General features: G+C 44.5%; 1 protein-coding gene across 1 annotated transcript in view; it reads right to left on the reverse strand.

Annotated features, from left to right (window-relative positions):
* LOC146813438 (uncharacterized) overlaps positions 1–18,720 on the reverse strand; it is a 28,633-nt gene extending 9,913 nt beyond the window's left edge. The window contains exons 1-2 of the mRNA XM_085614762.1: positions 18,583–18,720; positions 12,393–12,623 (exon numbers count right to left, since the gene is read on the reverse strand). Of these exons, the coding sequence (XP_085470888.1) occupies positions 12,393–12,623; positions 18,583–18,667 (316 nt within the window). The 5' untranslated portion in view covers positions 18,668–18,720. The remainder of the gene's footprint in view (positions 1–12,392; positions 12,624–18,582) is intronic.
* Positions 18,721–20,549: the final 1,829 nt, after the last annotated feature.

A 20,549-nucleotide genomic window follows, 5' to 3' on the forward strand; every position in this document is an offset into this window, starting at 1 on the left:
TTGTGTATGCTGCTGCCTGCTGTTCTTGTTATTGTTTAAAAAGTCATTGTGAAATATTTGCGCCTTCATTCACAAACCAGAGGGCCATAGTCTGATTAAACTGCTTAGAATTGTTTTTTGTATGCTGTTGTGCTTATTATTGTTTGATCAGTCACTTTAAAGTATTTGCGCCTTCATACGCAAACCAAAGGGGGATTGTTTGACCAACCTGGCCTCATTTCTGCATACGGCTGGAATTGTTTTTATCACGCACTTTGAAAGTGTTTTCACCTTGATGCAAGAAGAAAAGGGGATTGCTTTACAAAACACGCTTGAGTTTTGTATATTGCTGGATTGCTGATTCTTTTATTATGCGCTTTGAAAGTATTTGCACTTTTTCCTTTGCTTCATCAGCTACAGTTAGTATAGACTCTGTCATTGGGTACTTGCTGATATGGTTTGTTTTTATCCTTCATGATGTGTTACTTATGGTGTTGTTTGCACTTGTCTATAACACGTGCACCTTAAATCTTATAATTAGCATTGTTTAAAATACAGAAATGATAAAAACAAACATCTGCATTAGTGTTCTGAAGCATCCCAGCAATTTTCATCCTCAGCCTTGTTTGCCTGCCTGTTTATGTCCTGCTTACTAATAAAGCCCTGATGGTAGACATTGAAATTGCATCCTAAATTCATTTTAAATACTATAGAGTGGTTAATATGATACAAAATCCCTGACAGACGCAAGCGTGTGGCATGCAGATAACTCACACCAGTTTATTTCTCTTGGAGCTGGCAGGATATTGAGTTACATATGGTGTACTGCTCATATATATTGTCAGTCGAGTCTGTTAAATTGCAGATTTGGGTTTGTCTTTCAAAGTTTCAAGTTATTTTCCATCAATGTCACTTCTAATTCTGACCTTATGTAGTTGTTCTTTGTTCTTCAGCGATAGTCAGTTCCTGAGACAACAGGACCTCTCCTTGCTATTGTTCTGATTTCTGTCTCAGTTAAATAATCTGCTCTTGACAATAATGTTACAAATGGCATATGCTAAGAGTGTTTCTCACTTTCTTATTCGAACTTTGAGCACGCGAATTTAGAGGCATTTCATTTAATGTTGGAGGTTTCAATTAAAAATATACTAGATTTTTTGGTGGTGGGGCATAGTGGTGGGCGGTGGGTCGAGGGGCTCCCTCCATGTACTGTGCAGGGGTGCCCTCTCGGGTTTCGTTACGCCACTGTCGAGCAGTGCTGGTTACACGGAGTTACCTGGCAGGAAATATTAAAATATTTCTTGTTAAGGCCTAAATATAGTGCTTCAGTTTATTCAGCCTCAGCGCGGGGTGGGGGGGTACGTGTGTGTGTTAATTAGCAAATTCCTTTTTGGCAGAGCGCGATCAGGCAGCTGCCTCCAGTCAGTGGGTGCTGGTTGTACAGTGTGTCAGATCATAACACATACAGTTACTTACTGTGCTATGGTGAATCAGGTCAGTCTCAGACCTACGTTGCCCCGTGCAAGAAGAGTGTGTAAGACAAGATCTACTGTTGCACTGACTTGCTATGCTATGAACATTTATTTTTGCTGACTCAGTCACGTTGCTAAAATGGGTGTAATTTCAGATATTTGTTTCCCTCATCTTATCTGCTTGATTTTTCTCGTGAGGAAGTGTGCATAGTTTGTGAAATGTCAGACATCGCAATCTGAAACCTTGGCAGCTATGCCTATGAGTATAATCTACGCTGGCTCCGTACCTAACTTTATCTTCCGGCAGATGTTTTCGTTTTCCTGGTGGCCTGACCAGGTTATGGCTCTCAAGGTGTATATAGTGGATGGATCCCTTGTTGGGATACTGGCCTGAACGTGATTTTGTTTCCATCCCGACCCGATATTTCGCGGGATCCTTTTTGTATAATCTGCTTTGGCCACTTACCGGGCTGTAATCTTCGACACCTTTGAAGTTTTCTTGATCGCTTTATTGGGCCATGGCTCTCTTATAATCTAGACAATAGCCTGAATCTAACATGGCCACCACCAGGCGTAGCTAGTGTATGGTATCGGGCATTTATTGGGCTGTAGTCATGCACACGTTCCAAGTTTGTCTGGTCGCTTTATTGGGCCATGGCTCGCACAATCGAGATAATAGCCTGAATCTAACATGGCCGTTGGAATGTGTGCGTGCGTGAATCAGTTGGATGAAGGGCTGAGAAGCAGGGAAGCTGCTCCTGGTGGGGCTCGTACTTAGACTCTGACTTTACCTCTCTGTATCTAACTTACCACCTCAATAAATCTACGTGGTAAACTACCTTTGCTTGGAGCGTCCTTTCTTCAATACTACAGCCGCCACCGGATGTATCTGTTGTGTGGCTTCCACCTTACTCCAAGATGGCCGTACATGTAGATCGAGATTTATAGGATTTACCAGACTAGTATATCTTTTGGCAGGTGCGGGTAATTTTTCCATCTGATTACGACGTGAGACCAAATATAAGGACTGGTTTCTATTCTTGTAATACCTCTTGCGCTTAACAGAGAATTACAGCATTCCAGGACAGCTCGGTAAGTACTTCTCACCCCGGGTCGATAGAAGGGGATGGAAGGCAGGGAATTAAATATAGGAGAGTCTTTATCTCATTCGTTTACTCGATAACTTTATCTTCCATAGATCCGTGATATTTCTTTGAACCATGGGCCACCCAATCTTTGGGTACTGAGATATAGCAACAGAGGACAGCTTCTAAGGCTTATGATCTTATTTTTCTTATGATAAGTAAGTCAGCCCACATTATTGACCCCTGGGCCATGTGCGTAATACGCGGGATGGTTACTTATATCTACTCCATCTATTCCCTCCAGTGTCTACCACGGCTCGATGATGGTCAGATTCCACTTATCGCTAAGAATTTCCGCATTGTGCCACCTTTACCACTGATGCCTTGCTGCCCTCCCTAGAGGACGCCCGGGTTACCTATTTTTACGTATGTATAATACTTTAGTAATTTCTTACGTTTTCCGCCAGCTATAGGTAGCGGGGTAGGCCGTTAACGCTTACTATCCTTCTGTTCCCAGAACTGATAACTGTCCGAATATCAGTCTCTCCAGCCTTCAGACATCCGCTGACAGTCTGGTATTACCTGAATTATAGCCACTGTGTTTCAGGACTCTCTACCACCCTCAGAGGCCCTGTTTTTACAGATTTGGAAGCCTTGGACAGTATGTATAACTCTGCACCTTAGCTCCTTCTTTTCCTTAGCCTGTATCCATTTATAGTCTTTTTTCATTTGAGTAAAGTCTCTTTTTCTTTTTTTTCTAACATACTTTATATCACGAGGTTCATTAGAATCTTGAAACACATGCATGAATGGTTATGGCTTTCTTTTCACCTGCATCATCTTCGGTCCTGGGTGCTGTGGTTAGTTATCTTGCTCCTAGTCATTGGTTAATTCATTTTTAGATATTATTTGTATTTATTGCTTGTTTGTCCCCACAGACTTGTGCTTTACTTTGTACAGAGCCCGGGTATATTATTATATATGGAAACAGCATAAGAATTATAGATGACCTTCTGACCACTACACAAATTATGAATTCTGGGCCCTGATGAAGGATTGTTTAAGTACATGGTACTTCCGAAACGCGCATCGGCTCATTTCTATGGTGTTCTTTCCACACTATGTAATGTTGTTTATATGTTCACTGTAGCCCAGTGCATTACTGTATTGTCTTGTTAATCACATGTTTCTCTTGTGTTTGTTATTTTGAAGACGTACAGTTATTGTATGCTTTTGTGTAAGCGGTATGGGGCTCGTTCTTTATTTATGTACAATGTTGTTGATTGTTATATGCAGTATGTCTGAATATGTAGCTTTTATAGAAACACTAAACATTGAAAAATCTTAACAAAAAGAATGATATATATATATGTCTTTTGATAATAAATTATTTAAATGACATGTCTTATGGGGCATATTATTCTGGATACAATACCGAATACTAATATGAAGCGGTGGAAGTGTCTGTGTTGATTATTATTGTGTTTTCCCTGTTTCTTCCCCTTTGAATTATTTCTCTCAGGGACCCTCTTATGTGTTTCTCTGCAGTGCACATGGAAACAGGAAAAAATTAGAAAAAAAAAAAAAAAATCCTCGTTACGCCCGCTCTGGGAAGACGTAAGGTTTTGGCGCTGCCCCAGGGTTACATGATTTTGTAAATCTGGGGCAGCATCAAAATCCATGGGTGTTGCGTGGGAATACCAACTACAATGCCCATGGAATGCCTCCTTGACCCAGAGTAAGGCAATGCAGCCCTTTGCCCTGCCTTGCCTTGTTTCACATCTTTTGGGGCCATGCAAAGCCATGCAAGGAGCTTTGCGTCGCATATTAATTCTGATTGAGAGGCCTGCGCCATCGGAGGGTCAAAAAAAGTGATGTTCCGGTGGCACCGGCCTCTTGTAAGTAAGCCCCAAAGTGCGATACAGCCGTAGTGAAATCCAGATCTTTAAATAAAGCTAGCACGATTTGTCTAATAGACTTGAAAGCGTCAAACTGAAAACTTTTTGATAACCAAATAAATGATGACAATGACCCTTCTTATATTGTTTGAGAGGTTTGAATTATATCTGTAAGACATAATATTATAAAGGTTACTCTTAATACAAAGAAGACAAGCATTGGCAAAGTCAATAGTTCTGTTTTTGCTTATCTGAAAGTGCTTCTTCGTTGATTGGCGAGTTTGTGTGGGAGGTTGTGTGGATGCAATAGTGCAGATGAGTGAATGGATGGATGAATCAATGACTGACACTCAAGTGTGTGGATGGGTGAATGGGTGATTATAGGGCACATAGGTGAGTAGTTACAAAACTGATGGCTGACTGTGAAAGAATATTTAATGCACTGATGTGTCTGTTTGAGATGTGGGGTAGCGGCAGATAAAGAAGAGAGCTGCCTCCTTTCACAATAACAACCATGGCATTCTAACCTAATCGATGTATAAACTTGCATACACTCACACATTTCTCCACCCAAGCACTCATCCCTGCATTCACTCACCCATCTCTTCAACTGTGCCATCATGTATCCATGCATGCACTCACCGGACCACGTATTCATTAATACACATAGCCAGTACTAATTTGCCAAATTCATTCATTTATGCATTCACCCACTCATCCATTCAACCATACAATGACACATCAATCCACTTACTCACTTGTTGATGAGTTGTTCATTCACATATGTAGTCATCCATATGTAGTCATCCATGCACCTAATGACTAACCCATTCATTTATTCATTATCTCAGTCACTAACCGATTCATACATGCACTTACTCATTTACCTATTTATTCATTCATGCAGTCACCGATCCATTTAATCATGCAATTATGCATCAACACATGGGCTCACTTGTCCATGGATTTATTCACACATACATACAGTCATTCATGCACCTAATCACAAACCCTTCCATCGATTTCTAAACTTAGTCACTCATCCATTCATTATTGCATTTACTCCTTTACCCATTCATGCACTAACTCATTCAACTGTGCATACTTCCATCTATGCCCTTACTCATCCGTGTATTCATTCACTCATATAGTCATCTATTTGCCCAATCACTCACCTGTTTCTCCATCCATGCACTCATCCATCCATCAGTTATTTCATCCAATCACTTTCATTTAATTGCCAATGCTTGTTAATATAGTTCTTAATACCATAGTTGAGCCATTCCTAAACTTGGACATATAAAAGGTGTAACTATCAGTCAGATCAATGGTACTAATTTACTAACCTCAAAGGATTTAAGGCTGACGTGGCCATTTAAAGATTCAAACCCATGACCCATGAATTACACCAGGGGGCATATTTACAATGAAATGGCACAGCGCAAGCAATTTTCCTGCATAACGCTGTGTCATTTAAAAAACGGAAGGATGCACCATATTTACAAGAATACGGTGCATCCCTCTTCTCTCCCCTGCACCGGCACACAAACAACCATCATATGCTAATGCAGGCCACCTTGCACCATGGTGCAAGGGGGCTTGATTTGCGGGTATGATTATGTTTCTGCAGGAAGGGACATCTTCCTGTACAAAAAAATATTATTAATGGCATTTTGCTCATCCTATATGTGATGCAGAATGCAGCACACATAGAAAGAGCAGAGGAGAAATAAAAGTGTTTCTCCTCGTTGCGCCACTTTAATGCCTTCCCAGGAAAGGCATTTGTTTTTGCAGCTGCCTCACATTTACTTATCCTTGTAAATATGGGACAGTGTCAAAAAGCCATGGGTGTTGCGTGGGAACACCCACAGCAACACCCATGACACGCCACTTTGACACAGAGGACTGCGTGAAAGAGGAACATATTTACAAGGCTGTGTAAAGCCATTCAAAGTGACTTTGTGTGGCCTTGTAAATATGGGCCAGCACACAGTGCCACTGGAGTGTCAAAAATGTGACGCTACGGTGGCACTAGGGACTTGTAAATATGCCACCAGTTGTCAGCAGCAAATCACTATACTACTTCCTGTGCGTGCTTTTCTCTAGGTAAGTGCTTAATTTGGACCAGTTGTTTTCGGTGCTTGGCACCAGCACTTAATTGTCAGCACTGGCTCTAGTCACAGTCCACCACATGGTGGCGCTGACTGCCTAATTCTGAGATGAGCACAACAGGGTTTAATAAGTCAATATACATTAACAAAAAGAACATTACCTGCCGGTCATGCCATTACTATTGCTTTGGATGGCTTAGAGTAGGCTGATTTGTCAAACTTGCAGGGGTGCAATGGCGAGTAGGCAAATTAGTACTGCCAATGGCAGTGCTGGCGGGGCAGTGAGTGGTGCAGGCTGCAGTGGCCTCCTGAGAAGGGCCCTGTCACCTACTTTTTTTTTTTTTTTACAAATTAAGCACTGCTCTAGGTGCTCCTGGCCATCGGCACTGCTTGAAAGTTTGTTTCCCTTCCTACTACCTGAGTGCAGACCTAAGAGGTGTGTGTGACAAAGGCTGAGAGAATCTGACAGGCACAGAAACTATGGGGAGGCAACAGATCCAAAAAGCTGGGAAGCGGGAATATTGCACAGCGAGAAGTCACAAAGGAGGAATGCTGGTCATAGGGTAAGATGCGGGTGAACATGGTAAGCACCTAGGAAGCAGGCAAATTTAAGGGGTCAGAAGGAAGCGCTTCAAGGAGTCTAGTCAGAAGGAAGCACTTAAAGAGTCAGAAGGGAGCGCTTAAAGAGTTGAGTCAGAAGGAAACGCTTCAAGGAGTCCAGTCAGAAGGAAGCACTTAAAGAGTCAGAAGCAAGCGCTTAAAGAGTTGAGTCAGAAGGAAGCGCTTAAAGGAGTCTAGTCAGAAGGAAGCGTTTCAAGGAGTCCAGTCAAAAAGAAGCGCTGAAAGAGTTGAGTCAGAAGGAAGCGCTTAAAGGAGTCTAGTCAGAAGGAAGATCTTCAAGGAGTCTAGTCAGAAGGAAGCGCTTAAAGGAGTCTAGTCAGAAGGAAGCGGTTAAAGGAGTCTAGTCAGAGGGAAGAGCTTAAAGAGTCTAGTCAGAAGGAAGCGCGTAAAGTCTACTCAGAACGAAGCGCTTAAAGGAGTCTAGTCAGAAGGAAGCGCTTCAAGGAGTCTAGTCAGAAGGAAGCGCTTAATGAGTCTCTAGTCAGAAGGAAGTGCTTAAAGGAGTCTAGTCAGAAGGAAGCGCTTAAAGGAGTCTAGTCAGAAGGAAGCGCTTAAAGAGTCTAGTCAGAAGGAAGCGCTTAAAGGAGTCTAGTCAGAAGTAAGTGCTTTAAGGAGTCTAGTCAGAAGGAAGCGCTTCAAAGAGTCTAGTCAGAAGGAAGCGCTTAAAGGAGTCTAGTCTGAAGGAAGCGCTTAAAGAGTCTAGTCAGAAGGAAGCGCTTCAAAGAGTCCAGTCAGAAGGAAGCGCTTAAAGGAGTCTAGTCAGAAGAAAGCGCTGAAAAGAGTCTTGTCAGTAGGAAGCGCTTAAAGGAGTCTAGTCAGAAGGAAGCGCTTGAAGAGTCTAGTCAGAAGGAAGTGCTTAAAGAGTCTAGTCAGAAGGAAGCACTTCAAGGAGTCTAGTCAGAAGGAAGCGCTTAAAGAGTCTAGTCAGAAGGAAGAGCTTCAAGGAGTCTAGTCAGAAGGAAGCGCTTAAAGAGTCTTGTCAGAAGGAAGCGCTTAAAGGAGTCTAGTCAGAAGGAAGCGCTTCAAGGAGTCTAGTCAGAAGGCAGCACTTCAAGGAGTCTAGTCAGAAGGAAGCACATCAAGGAATCTAGTCAGAAGGAAGCGCTTCCAGGAGTCTAGTCAGAAGGAAGTGCCCAAAGGAGTCTAGTCAGAAGGAAGCGCTTCAAGGAGTCTAGTCAGAAGAAAGCGCTTAAAAGAGTCTTGTCAGTAGGAAGCGCTTAAAGGAGTCTAGTCAGAAGGAAGCGCTTGAAGAGTCTAGTCAGAAGGAAGCGCTTGAAGAGTCTAGTCAGAAGGAAGTGCTTAAATAGTCTAGTCAGAAGGAAGCACTTCAAGGAGTCTAGTCAGAAGGAAGCGCTTAAAGAGTCTAGTCAGAAGGAAGAGCTTCAAGGAGTCTAGTCAGAAGGAAGCGCTTCAAGAGTCTTGTCAGAAGGAAGCGCTTAAAGGAGTCTAGTCAGAAGGAAGCGCTTCAAGGAGTCTAGTCAGAAGGCAGCACTTCAAGGAGTCTAGTCAGAAGGAAGCACATCAAGGAATCTAGTCAGAAGGAAGCGCTTCCAGGAGTCTAGCCAGAAGGAAGTGCCCAAAGGAGTCTAGTCAGAAGGAAGCGCTTCAAGGAGTCTAGTCAGAAGGAAGCACCTCAAGGAGTCTAGTTTGCAGTCTAATGCATTTTGGCAAACTTTCATTCTAGTTTCAGGTTTCTAAAGGCAGGGGAGCCTGGGAAGGCCAGGCCGGGAATTCAGGATCTGGAACCAGGGGAAGGTTCAGAGGTCACATACTCGTGGGCGCAGTCAGGTGATGCCTGATGATTTACTTTGTATGGTCACACAAGGTATAAGAAGGACACAGGATGGAGGCTTGAGATCTGGGTATGGGGCCATTGCAAAGTGTTTATGGGAACATGATGAGAAACAAAGCCATGGAAGACAGCTTGAGGGCTCATTCTCAAAGATGCTGGCATTTTGTGGTCAAGGTTGGGGGGCATGAGATGGCCTCAACAGCCGTCCATGGTGTATCAGCTGGCCAGACCGAGAAGAGCCCAGAATTACAGATGGTATATCTTGGTGAAAAGGATGTACCTAGCCGACAGGGCCAGAGCTGGTCAGGGTGATGATCCTAAGGCCACTCCATCTCATTTGTCTAGAGGGTGCAAAAAAAACAAATTCACTTAGAATACCTGCATGACATAGCTGATTTATGGAAGATGAAAAGAACTGGTTGGGGCAAATAAAATGCCTTCACCTATAGGTGCTGGGCTGTATTCAGAGCTGAAGGGTTACATATGTCCTTTTAAGGATTGAGATGAATATTATGAAAGAAAGAGGACATCAAAGATAATGGGCACCATTGGTGGCAAAAGAAAAAAAGTGTCAGTTTAAAGGGGCAACTTGTTCATTAATGTTGAATTTTTCTTATAAGTGAGGAGAGCCGGGAGAGGTCCCACTGAAGATGAGGAAGAAGACTCTGCCTCTTCAAGGGGTGAGCAATTGTTTAGAGGTGCAGGGAGACATAGAAGTTTGTAGATGAATTAAGGAGGTGCTACTGGCTGTACCAGATAGTTTGTAAGGATGTATACCAAGGATGCCTGCTGTCACTCTCTGAAACTCTTTTCTGCATTGCATAAAGGGATCTTCTATCAAACAATGGAGAGTGCCTGTATTTTCTTTGCCGCACTCCCTAGAAAATATGCAAGTGGCTCTTCCTGCCATGACTGATGCCTTAGGCTCAACATTAAGAGATATCACTCTCTGCACTTCTGAAATGGCCAGTACTTAATTTGTGCTGGTGGTTACAGGTGGAGGGCACTGACATTAATTTATGGGCAGCACGACTTATGTTTCATCCTCAGACTTTGATCTAGACAAGAGACAAAGGGAGAAAAGGGTGAAAGAAGAAGGAAGAGAAAACACACAGACAGGCATGCCCGCAGAAGAAGGCAGAGATGAAAAAGTGAGCTAAAGTGTCTGCGAGTGCAGGGTGATGGAAGAAAGAGGTCTGAGGTGGACTCAAGACCAGGCAGCCTCGACATTGATGGGTGAAAGGAATTGTAGAATGGTGTAATAAAGAGGCATGAGCTGGAATAAAGACCAGGCAGCATTTATATTATTGAGATCAAGAGACAGGAAGTGTTGAGTGCTGGAAGGAATAGGTTTGAGATGAACACAAAACAAGCCTTGGTATTTATGAGGTAATCAGAAAACCTAGAGTTGTGAAATTAAGAGAAAGTGTAGGGTGGTGGAAGAAAGAGGCATGAGGTGCAATCAAGACTAGGAAGCCTCAGTATTTGAAAGGGTAAAAGACAGAAGTCTACAGTGGTGGAAAAAAAGAGGCATTGGGTGGGGTCACCATTAGACTGCGTTGGTATTCATGAGATAAAGAGGCAGAAAGTGAGGGTTAGTGAAAGCAAGAGTCATGAGGTGAGCTCAAGACTAGGCTTCCCTGGTACTCATGAGATACAGAGACAGGAAGTGTAGGGTGGTGGAAGAAAGACACATGAGGTGAACTCAAGACTAGTCTTCCCTGGTACTCATGAGAAACCGAGACAGGAAGTGGAGGGTGGTGGAAGAAAGACACATGAGGTGAACTCAAGACTAGGCTTCCCTGGTACTCATAAGATACAGAGACAGGAAGTGGAGGGTGGTGGAAGAAAGACACATGAGATGAACTCAAGACTAGGCATCCCTGGTACTCGTGAGATACAGAGACAGGAAGTGGAGGGTGGTGGAAGAAAGACACGTGAGGAGAACTCAAGACTAGACTTCCCTGGTACTCATGAGATACAGAATCAGGGAGTGGAGGGTGGTGGAAGAAAGATGCATGAGGTGAACTCAAGTCTAGGCTTCCCTGGTACTCGTGAGATACAGAGTCAGGTAGTGGAGGGTGGTGGAAGAAAGACGCATGAGGTGACTCAAGCCAAGGCTTCCCTGGTACTCGTGAGATACAGAGTCAGGAAGTGGAGGGTGGTGGAGGAAAGACGCATGAGGTGAACTCAGGCCTAGGCTTCCCTGGTACTCGTGAGATACAGAGACAGGAAGTGGAGGGTGGTGGAAGAAAGAGGCATGAGGTGACTCAAGACTAGGCTTCCCTGGTACTTGTGAGATACAGAGACAGGAAGTGGAGGGTGGTGGAAGAAAGACTCGTGAGGTGACTCACGACCAGGCTTCACTTTTATTCATGAGATACAGAGACAGGAAGTGGAGGGTGGTGGAAGAAAGAGGCATGAGGTGAGCTCAAGACCTGGCTTTCCTGGTACTCGTGATATATAGAGACAGGAAGTGGAGGGTGGTGGAAGAAAGACGCATGAGGTGAATTCAAGACTAGGTTTCCCTGGTACTCGTGAGATATAGAGACAGGAAGTGGAGGGTGGTGGAAGAAAGATGCATGAGGTGACTCAAGACTAGGATTCCCTGGTACTCGTGAGATATAGAGACAGGAAGTGGAGGGTGATGGAAGAAAGATTCATGAGGTGACTCAAGACTAGGCTTCCCTGGTACTCGTGAGATATAGAAACAGGAGAGGGAGGGTGGTGGAAGAAAGACTCATGAGGTGACTCAAGACTAGGCGTCCCTGGTACTCGTGATATATAGAGACAGGAAGTGGAGGGTGGTGGAAGAAAGACGCATGAGGTGAATTCAAGACTAGGTTTCCCTGGTACTCGTGAGATATAGAGACAGGAAGTGGAGGGTGGTGGAAGAAAGATGCATGAGGTGACTCAAGACTAGGATTCCCTGGTACTCGTGAGATATAGAGACAGGAAGTGGAGGGTGGTGGAAGAAAGACGCATGAGGTGACTCAAGACTAGGCGTCCCTGGTACTCGTGATATATAGAGACAGGAAGTGGAGGGTGGTGGAAGAAAGACGCATGAGGTGACTCACGACTAGGCTTCACTTTTATTCATGAGATACAGAGACAGGAAGTGGAGGGTGGTGGAAGAAAGATGCATGAGGTGACTCAAGACTAGGATTCCCTGGTACTCGTGAGATATAGAGACAGGAAGTGGAGGGTGATGGAAGAAAGATTCATGAGGTGACTCAAGACTAGGCTTCCCTGGTACTCGTGAGATATAGAAACAGGAAGTGGAGGGTGGTGGAAGAAAGACTCATGAGGTGACTCAAGACTAGGCGTCCCTGGTGCTCGTGAGAGATAGAGACAGAAAGTGGAGGGTGGTAAGCAAAAGAGGCATGAGGTGACTCAAGTCTAGGCTTCCCTGGTATGGGTAGAACATTACTCACAGGGGATGAGTTCCAGGCACCGCGTGCCGCAGCTGGTCCGGCAGCACTTCTGAGTAGCCAGACATTCTGATTGGACGCTGCAGTTCTTGGCTGTGACATTGGTGCAGTCTGGGGCAGAGGTGGGCAGGGTCTCCTGGGCGGTGCAGTTCACAGCTGTCCCATTGGTTCCATTCACACAACGAGGAGTAATGACATCTGGGCAATACCCAGAGATCTCTTCGGATGAGTTATCTGCACAAAATAAACACAGCATGTAGTACAGGGCACGCAATTCAAAGAAAGCCACAGGGGCACTAATTGGAGTAATGAGTCTGAAGTCACATGACGTTGCAGGAAATGATGGCACAGAAAATGATGCATTTTACCATATAACCTTTGCTTGAAGTCTATTTACATTTCAAAACCTGCACTCATTATAAACATTTAATGATTTTCACAGTATGGAACAAGGAAAAAATCGACACATTTCTATGCAATCAAACATACATTTGGGAATGCACAGAATGCTTTAACCCCTTCGGTGCTCATGACGGAACGGTTCCGTCATGAGCCACGGTTGAGCTGTGCTCATGACGGAACCGTTCCGTCATGACCACGCCCGCGCAAGATTCCGTCAGCACAGCGGCGGAATTTGCGCAGCATGGAAGGGGTTAAGAAGTTGTGCTCTCTTAGCATGTGAGCATCAAGGTTTCATTAGTTGGTCCTGTGAATGATGTGCGTAACAGTAGTGTACAGTAGAGCTGCAACGGATAAATGGTGTGTGTAACAGTAGTGTAGCATAGAGCAGCTGCGGATGAATGGAGCATGTAACAGTAGTGTAGTGTAGAGCTGCACCGCAGGAATGGTATTTGTAACAGTAGTGGAGCATAGAGCTGCAACGGATGAATGGCATGTGTAACAGTACTCTAGCGTAGAGCTACACCGCATGAATGGCATGTGTAACAGTAGTGTAGCGCAGAGCTGTCGCAGATGAAGGACAAGTATAACAGTAATGTAGCGTACAGCTGCACTGATTGAATGGCGTGTGTAGCAGTAGTGTAGCATAGAGCTGTGACGGATGAATGGCATGTGTAACAGTAGTGTAGCATAGAGCTGCGATGGATGAATGGCGTGTGTAGCAGTAGAGTAGCATAGAGCTGCGATGGATGAATGGCATGTGTAGCAGTAGTGTAGCATAGAGCTGCGACGGATGAATGGCATGTGTAAAAGTAGTGTAGCGTAGAGCTGCGATGGATGAATGGCATGTGTAACAGTTGTGTAGCGTAGAGCTGCCGCAGATGAAGGACGTGTGTAACAGTAGTGTAGCGTACAGCTGCACTGATTGAATGCCGTGTGTAGCATAGAGCTGCAACGGATGAATGGCATGTGTAACACTAGTGTATCGTAGAGCTCAAATTCCATTATGTCAGTATTTATAATATAATTTTTTTTTTTTAAAAGACCAATTTGTCTATTGTGACTCAGCATTTTCTTATTGACAAAGCCATTCTGATATAGTTAGAAACAGCAATACAAATAGGAGGGGTAGACAGAGAGTGTAAAAAATTAAAACCATCCATGTAGGTGCAGGGGCGGATTTCTCTTAAAAGTGGAACTAGGAATCTTGCCCTTGGCTCTTTGTAAAGTGTGCAAAACAGCATAAAGTGCAAAGTGTTCTGTGCTGCCAAATTATCACATGGGCAAGCGGTGAGGTTATGGATCCAACCTGACTATTTAAGGAAAGACACTAAAAAGTGCAGAGTACATAGGCGCAGTCTAGTCATAAAAAAGCGAGTCTGTGCATTAATAGTAAAAGATAGATAACATTTCTGTGGAGTGAGGGACAGGCCTGGGTGACATTGCGTTCCCAAATGCCGTTGGTGCACGTTTGCCTCAGTGTAGTATGCTTCATTTATAATAGTCTTCATATTTGTGTGGATACTAGCAGGATTGACATAGTAGTTCCCCCGGCCAATCACGTTGAACATTTTCTCTAACAAATCATAGCCATGGGTTTACCAAGGCATTCTCAAGGTTAATACAATCTTTGATAACTTCCCATGAGAATGTTAGGTCCTCAGACGTCCACATTTTAGCCCAGAGAAGCAATAGGGCAATATTAATTCAATCTTCTATGTAATCCAGCCCTACATCAGAGTGACAAAATACTGTGTGGGCACTATTTGGGGGTCATCAATGGCCTTTTTATGAATTTACTTTCTAAGATTTGTAACTGGCTGCCTTTATGATGGCCCCACACTCCTGCCCCAGAAGGTGCGACCGCGCAACATTTCGCTTTAAATAAGGTAATCAACTCTGTTATCGGCTTGTGGCCTACTTTAGAGGCAAAGCGGAAGAGCCCCTCCACTACCCGGTTAGCATGTGGTGCCCTTGCTGTGACGAGAGAGTACCAATTCAATTGGTTATTAAAAATATTCCCCAAATATGTAAAATTACCCACCTTATCAATAGTCTAATCCTTTACAGTAAATGTTCTTGTTTTGGTTATTTTGGGACCACACACCATGGTATATGACTTTGTAAAATTAACTTTTAGGTCCAGTTTTGACATAAAGGGCCCGATTCACAGAACTAACTTAAGACAAAATCCTAAACTTACTACCATTTTCGTATTCACAGAAGGCACTTACTCATTTTGGTATTCACAGAAGACACTTACTCACTTCGGTATTCACAGAAGTTAGGAGTCCTGACTTTAGGACTCCTAAATGCCTTCTGTGAATACCGAAAGTCTTAAAATTAGGATTTTTCTCAGTTTAGGAGTCCTAAAGTTAGGACTCCTAACTATACTACTACTAAACTGAGAAAAATCCTAATTTTAAGGCTTTCGGTATTCACAGAAGGCATTTAGAAGTCCTAAAGTTAGGAGTCCTAAGTTTACTACTACTAAATTGAGAAAAATCCTAATTTTAAGACTTTCGGTTTTCACAGAAGGCATTTAGGAGTCCTAAAGTTAGGAGTCCTAACTATACTACTACTAAACTGAGAAAAATCCTAATTTTGAGGCTTTCGGTATTCACAGAAGGCATTTAGAAGTCCTAAAGTTAGGAGTCCTAAGTTTACTACTACTAAATTGAGAAAAATCCTAATTTTAAGACTTTCGGTTTTCACAGAAGGCATTTAGGAGTCCTAAAGTTAGGAGTCCTAACTATACTACTACTAAACTGAGAAAAATCCTAATTTTGAGGCTTTCGGTATTCACAGAAGGCATTTAGAAGTCCTAAAGTTAGGAGTCCTAAGTTTACTACTACTAAATTGAGAAAAATCCTAATTTTAAGACTTTCGGTTTTCACAGAAGGCATTTAGGAGTCCTAAAAAAGGAAATGTAGCTAAAATGCACCCCTGCCGAACACCTTCTGTGGAAACAATGGGCTTAGTCTTCTCCCCCCCGGGGCCATATCGTGTGGCAACAGTGGTGGACGCATGCAGCCTACGCAGGAGGGAGATTAGGGGTTCTTTAATACCCATTTTCCCCATCTGTCCCCACAATTTCTCCCGATTACCAGTGTCAAAAGCACTGGATATGTCCATGAAGGCCAGGTGGACAGACCTTCCTCTGGCCTTCATGTACTTGCCCATAATCAGAGATAAATTGAGGCACTGTTCATTTGTACCCATCCCCCTCCTGAAGCCATATTGCGTTTGTGACATAGTCCCCGAGTTACTTGCCCAGGTCTCAAGGCGTGCAAGAATAACCCTCCCCAACACCATTACGGTGGCATCAATTAAGTAGATGGGTCTATAACATGCAGGGTCGTTCTTGTTACCCTTTTTATATACTGGTACCACTATGGCCTCCTTCCAGGATGTTGGGAATTTGATAATGGGTATTAAAGCCTGTAGTCCAATACACTAAGCATGTGGGTCTATTTTGGGGTTTTATTGATTTTACTTAAATATTGTATAAACAGGACGTGTAATTCTTTTTAAAGTTCTATGTCTGTATGTTAAACTTTTAAGGTCCACTGAACCGAATACATTTGTTCTGACTGACTGTATCGTAGAGCTGCCACAGATGAATGACATGTGTAACAGGAGTGTAGCATAGAGCTGCACTGACTCAATGGCATGTGTAGCAGTAGAGTGGCGTAGAGCTGGACTGGGGGACTGGTGTGTGCGCATTCGAAACCTTTTCTAAGAGGTTGGCACCTGTGTGCCTCCGTAGAGCAGAGTTACCTGGGCTGTGGCTGGGCTGCTTCACATCACAATGACCTGCCAGGTAACGGCTACTTCTCAATATGTGGGACGCCAGAGAGTCAACACAAACCACAGGTCTGAGAGTGACGGCAGCAGGGCTTTCAGGATGCTGACGTCAAATCTCACCTGCCCGAGAATGATGTCAGGACTATAGTATTCACTCACTCATCCACCTGCACATTCCACTCAGTGACTTAAGCGCCCGCGTCAGAGATCTGTCTGTAACCTACATGTCACTCATGCCTTAACTGTGCATATTCCATGAGCGATGGAAGCTTGCACTAGTCTGCCCTGCTGTTGTGCAGTGAATGGAAGACTGCCCTGGAGCATGCCGCACTTACACAGTGAGAGTTCATCACCCCATCTGAGTGCATTAGGATGCATTAATTCCATTAGAGGTTTGGATGCTTCTCCCAGTAAATGTGCAGTCCTTGTTTGTTTATTTCTGTTAACAGAGAGTGTAGAACAGCCCTTTCCCTTGTCACTCCTTTACTGTGTTAGTTACCTGTGTTGTACCGGTCCTGTATGTATGAGAGGACCCTGTCATGTCCCTCCTGCTTCTGGGACCCATCTGTGCTTATTCTGTGTGTTAGGAAGGTTGTGCTGTTGCTACCCATGTTGTACCTTTGTTGAAATCTGAAGCTCAATATTGAACTGTCTACTGAAGAAAGGATAAAACAATTCACACTGCCAATGCTTGTTTTAATGCTAGATTAGAATAGAAGAGTGAAACCTCAGGAAATATTTGAGCAAAGTTTTTTTTAAACATAGCACATTTGATCAATGCTTGCAGATGACCCAAATACGCTTTGCATGCTGGGGTTTTTGTCTAAAACCTAAAAAGCACTACAAGCCCCTCAATGAACATGCCTTTGGCGAGAAGAGGTGGTGATAAAGGGGGAACATTGCGCTTGCGCCGTCGCTCAGAGCGCCCTCTTTGCCTAAGCAGGGCTCTTCAAACTGGGGCAGGGGGGCCCTCCTAGGGGGGCCTCAGGTGATCCCGTAGGGGTGGGGGGCACCAGGCTCTGGTCAAAGGAAGCATGCTCACAACAGTGCTTTATTTTCAGCAAAAAAGAGTGGCTGTGAGCCGCTCTGTAATGGGCCATGGCTAACATCTTTTGTCATTTATATCCTTGGTGGGAGAGGGTGTTTAAAGGGGGGGGGGGGGGAGTCCAAATATTCTTCAAACCCCCAGCCCTATTTCTATTGATCACACAGTGGGTACTTTTACACATTAGTAAGGCCTGCCTGAACAGAATAGTGTGTTTGGCAATCACGCATGTGATTCCATAAAGGTAACAGAACTTAACTGCAATGGTGAAATAAGTCTAGACATAATTAAACATTGGCAGTTTAATAGAATCATTGTGAATGATTTTGAGGGGGGGCTCTCTGTGATTTTTTTCTTTCATGGGTGGGGCGCACATAAAAAAGTTTGAAGATCCCTGGCCTACAGGTTGGTGTGGTTAAGGCGAGCACCTGCATCCCCTCTTCGACGCGCCCCGCATTGAACGGGTGCAAAACGTGCTACGAGGGCGCCAAAATGATGGCGGTCCTCAATTCCACTGGAATACTGACATTAAGAATCAAAACACTCTATGCCGACCCGTGGCACTGCCCTTTTAACACTGTAAGCTGGCACGGTTCAATCTCGGGGCTGGGTGAGGGGTAGTCACCTCCACCTCATGCCAGAGAAGCCCATCAACTCATCTGCCATGCTACTGGTGAAATCCATGGACTTCTCTGTGGTTGATGGAAGACGGACATTGGTGTAGAAGACGCGTGCACTTCCATGACCCAGTCTTGAGGAATCGCTCTGTAGCCACGCCCCTCATCTTGCCCACTGGCGTGTGCTATTGCATGTTCACCACGGGTCCCTCAACGCAAGTACTGCCAGGACCCCAGAAGGGCCTTGGTCATGTTGTACACCACAAGCTCACCGTTGGCATGTCTAGAAACCTGAACTGTCTCACTCAGTCAGTCACTGACTCACCTTCACTAGAACCATGGTCGCGATCCTTCGCTGGGCCACCAAGAGCCAGGACGACCAACAGTGAGAACACCAGAGCCTTGAGCATGGTGGCCGTGTCTCAGCTCTTCAGATCCAAGGCAAGAGAGGAGAAATATTCACTGACTGTTTACAGAGAAGAAGCACATCCCCTTTTATAGCCCAGAGCCCTCCATTACCCCACACCCCTTGTCACCCCCACCACCTGACAGGTTTATTAAATCATGGATGCCCTGAAAGGGATGGTCAGGTTACGCATCTTGTCCTCTCCGCCCCAGAGCCATCAGCGGGCGGCTCCTTCATCTCAAGGCCATGGTCTGCTCGCCATTGTTGACTTGCCTTAGATTCCAGTGTCCCACAGTTACAAAGCCCTGCTGAGAGTGAATCTGCAGGACTCGCCCATTGGGGACGAATGTGACACCCATGGCGTGTATCCCTGGTACGCAGAACAGCGCGTGACAGATTCCAGGAAGTGCGCCAAGACAATGCCATCAGGCGCTGACCGAAACTTCACGTCTCACCACACTCAGAGTCAGCACAGAAACTCGAACTCACAAGGGACACAAATGCTTCCTGTCCCATTGTGGGGTTTTCCTTTCAGTCTCGGAACAATATGGCATTGACTGTGTAAAGATTATCGTTGGGGGAGGGCTTGTTTTGTTGAAGGTGAATGTATATCAGCATTGATGCTAAATTTAGAACAGAACCAGCAGGCCTGGGGCGGATGGGAAACTTCCCGGTCTAGGGCTGATACTGTGACGTAAAGGAAGGGGTGGGAAGTGGGAATCTTATACACCGGAAGTGACGTCATTCCGTCCAGTGGGCTTGCATATACCCTTAGTGAACCAGCTAACAGTAACTGAAACATAAAGCTGGGACACAGGGTGGGCCACGAGGACAGAGATTGTCTAAACTTAGATTTTTGAAAAAGTCTTTAGTATGCTGGGATTTTAAAACATACACTTGATATTTTAAATTTTAATTAATGCTACTATTGAACTCCAAGGAAAATGTGGAAATTAGTAGTAGGTGGGGCATTTCAAAGCCCAGTAAGCAGATGCATTGATTCATTTATCTCTGTGCTTATCAATGTGTTTACACATTGATCAGAGATCAGTAGAATATAAAGTCACTTGAAACCTTTAAAAGATCTTCAGATCAAATGGATTCAACACTCCAATACTAGCCTCAAACACCCATTGCCGTCCTCCACAGTCCACACAAAGTGTACCAGTAGCTATCCATATGAAATGACATAATTAGCCAGACAAAAATGTATGCAATTCCCTATCAATATTAAGTCCCCGCTCTACACACTTTAATTTATCAATCTAGTTTCACATCTTCTTAGAGCGAGGACTCTGCTGCACCCTAGAAGCTTGATACTCCTAAAATCACTAGTTCCATGATAGACTAAAAATGATTGGCAGCTGGGTGTGACATATGCTTATTGTGCAATGCTCTCGTTGCACACCACTGGTTTTGCGCGCTACTTTCCCATTTCTACCACATAGCTCCTTGTGACTGAGACAGTGATCAGCATCGGTGATCTAGTCCCCACTGCTGCCAGTTTGCTCCTGGAGGCTGATTTCTGTTGGATATTTAACATTTCGCATTGTCTTGATGCCTGGCCTCTATTTTGTTGATGCACCACCGCTGTTTCTGCTTCCTGCCCCTCTGCCTCCCTGACAGCACCTCCCACGGCAACTTATGGAGCCTGTCTGCACCCGTCCATGCCTGTACCGTGCCCAGAGCCAGGACCTCTGGCTCTCTCACCATCCACCGCTATACACTGAGTAACCTCTAGCCCTGGACACAGGAACAACAGCTGTTTCACGACCTCCCATGATCAACGAAAGGACACTTCATCTGCCTCCACTGCTGCTTCACTTGCCACACAGGACCTCCCACACACACCGGACCCCACACCGCTCCTACTCAGAAGTCTATGA

Source organism: Triturus cristatus, chromosome 7 (genome assembly GCF_964204655.1).
Source record: "Triturus cristatus chromosome 7, aTriCri1.1, whole genome shotgun sequence".
Classification (NCBI taxonomy): Eukaryota; Metazoa; Chordata; class Amphibia; order Caudata; family Salamandridae; genus Triturus; species Triturus cristatus.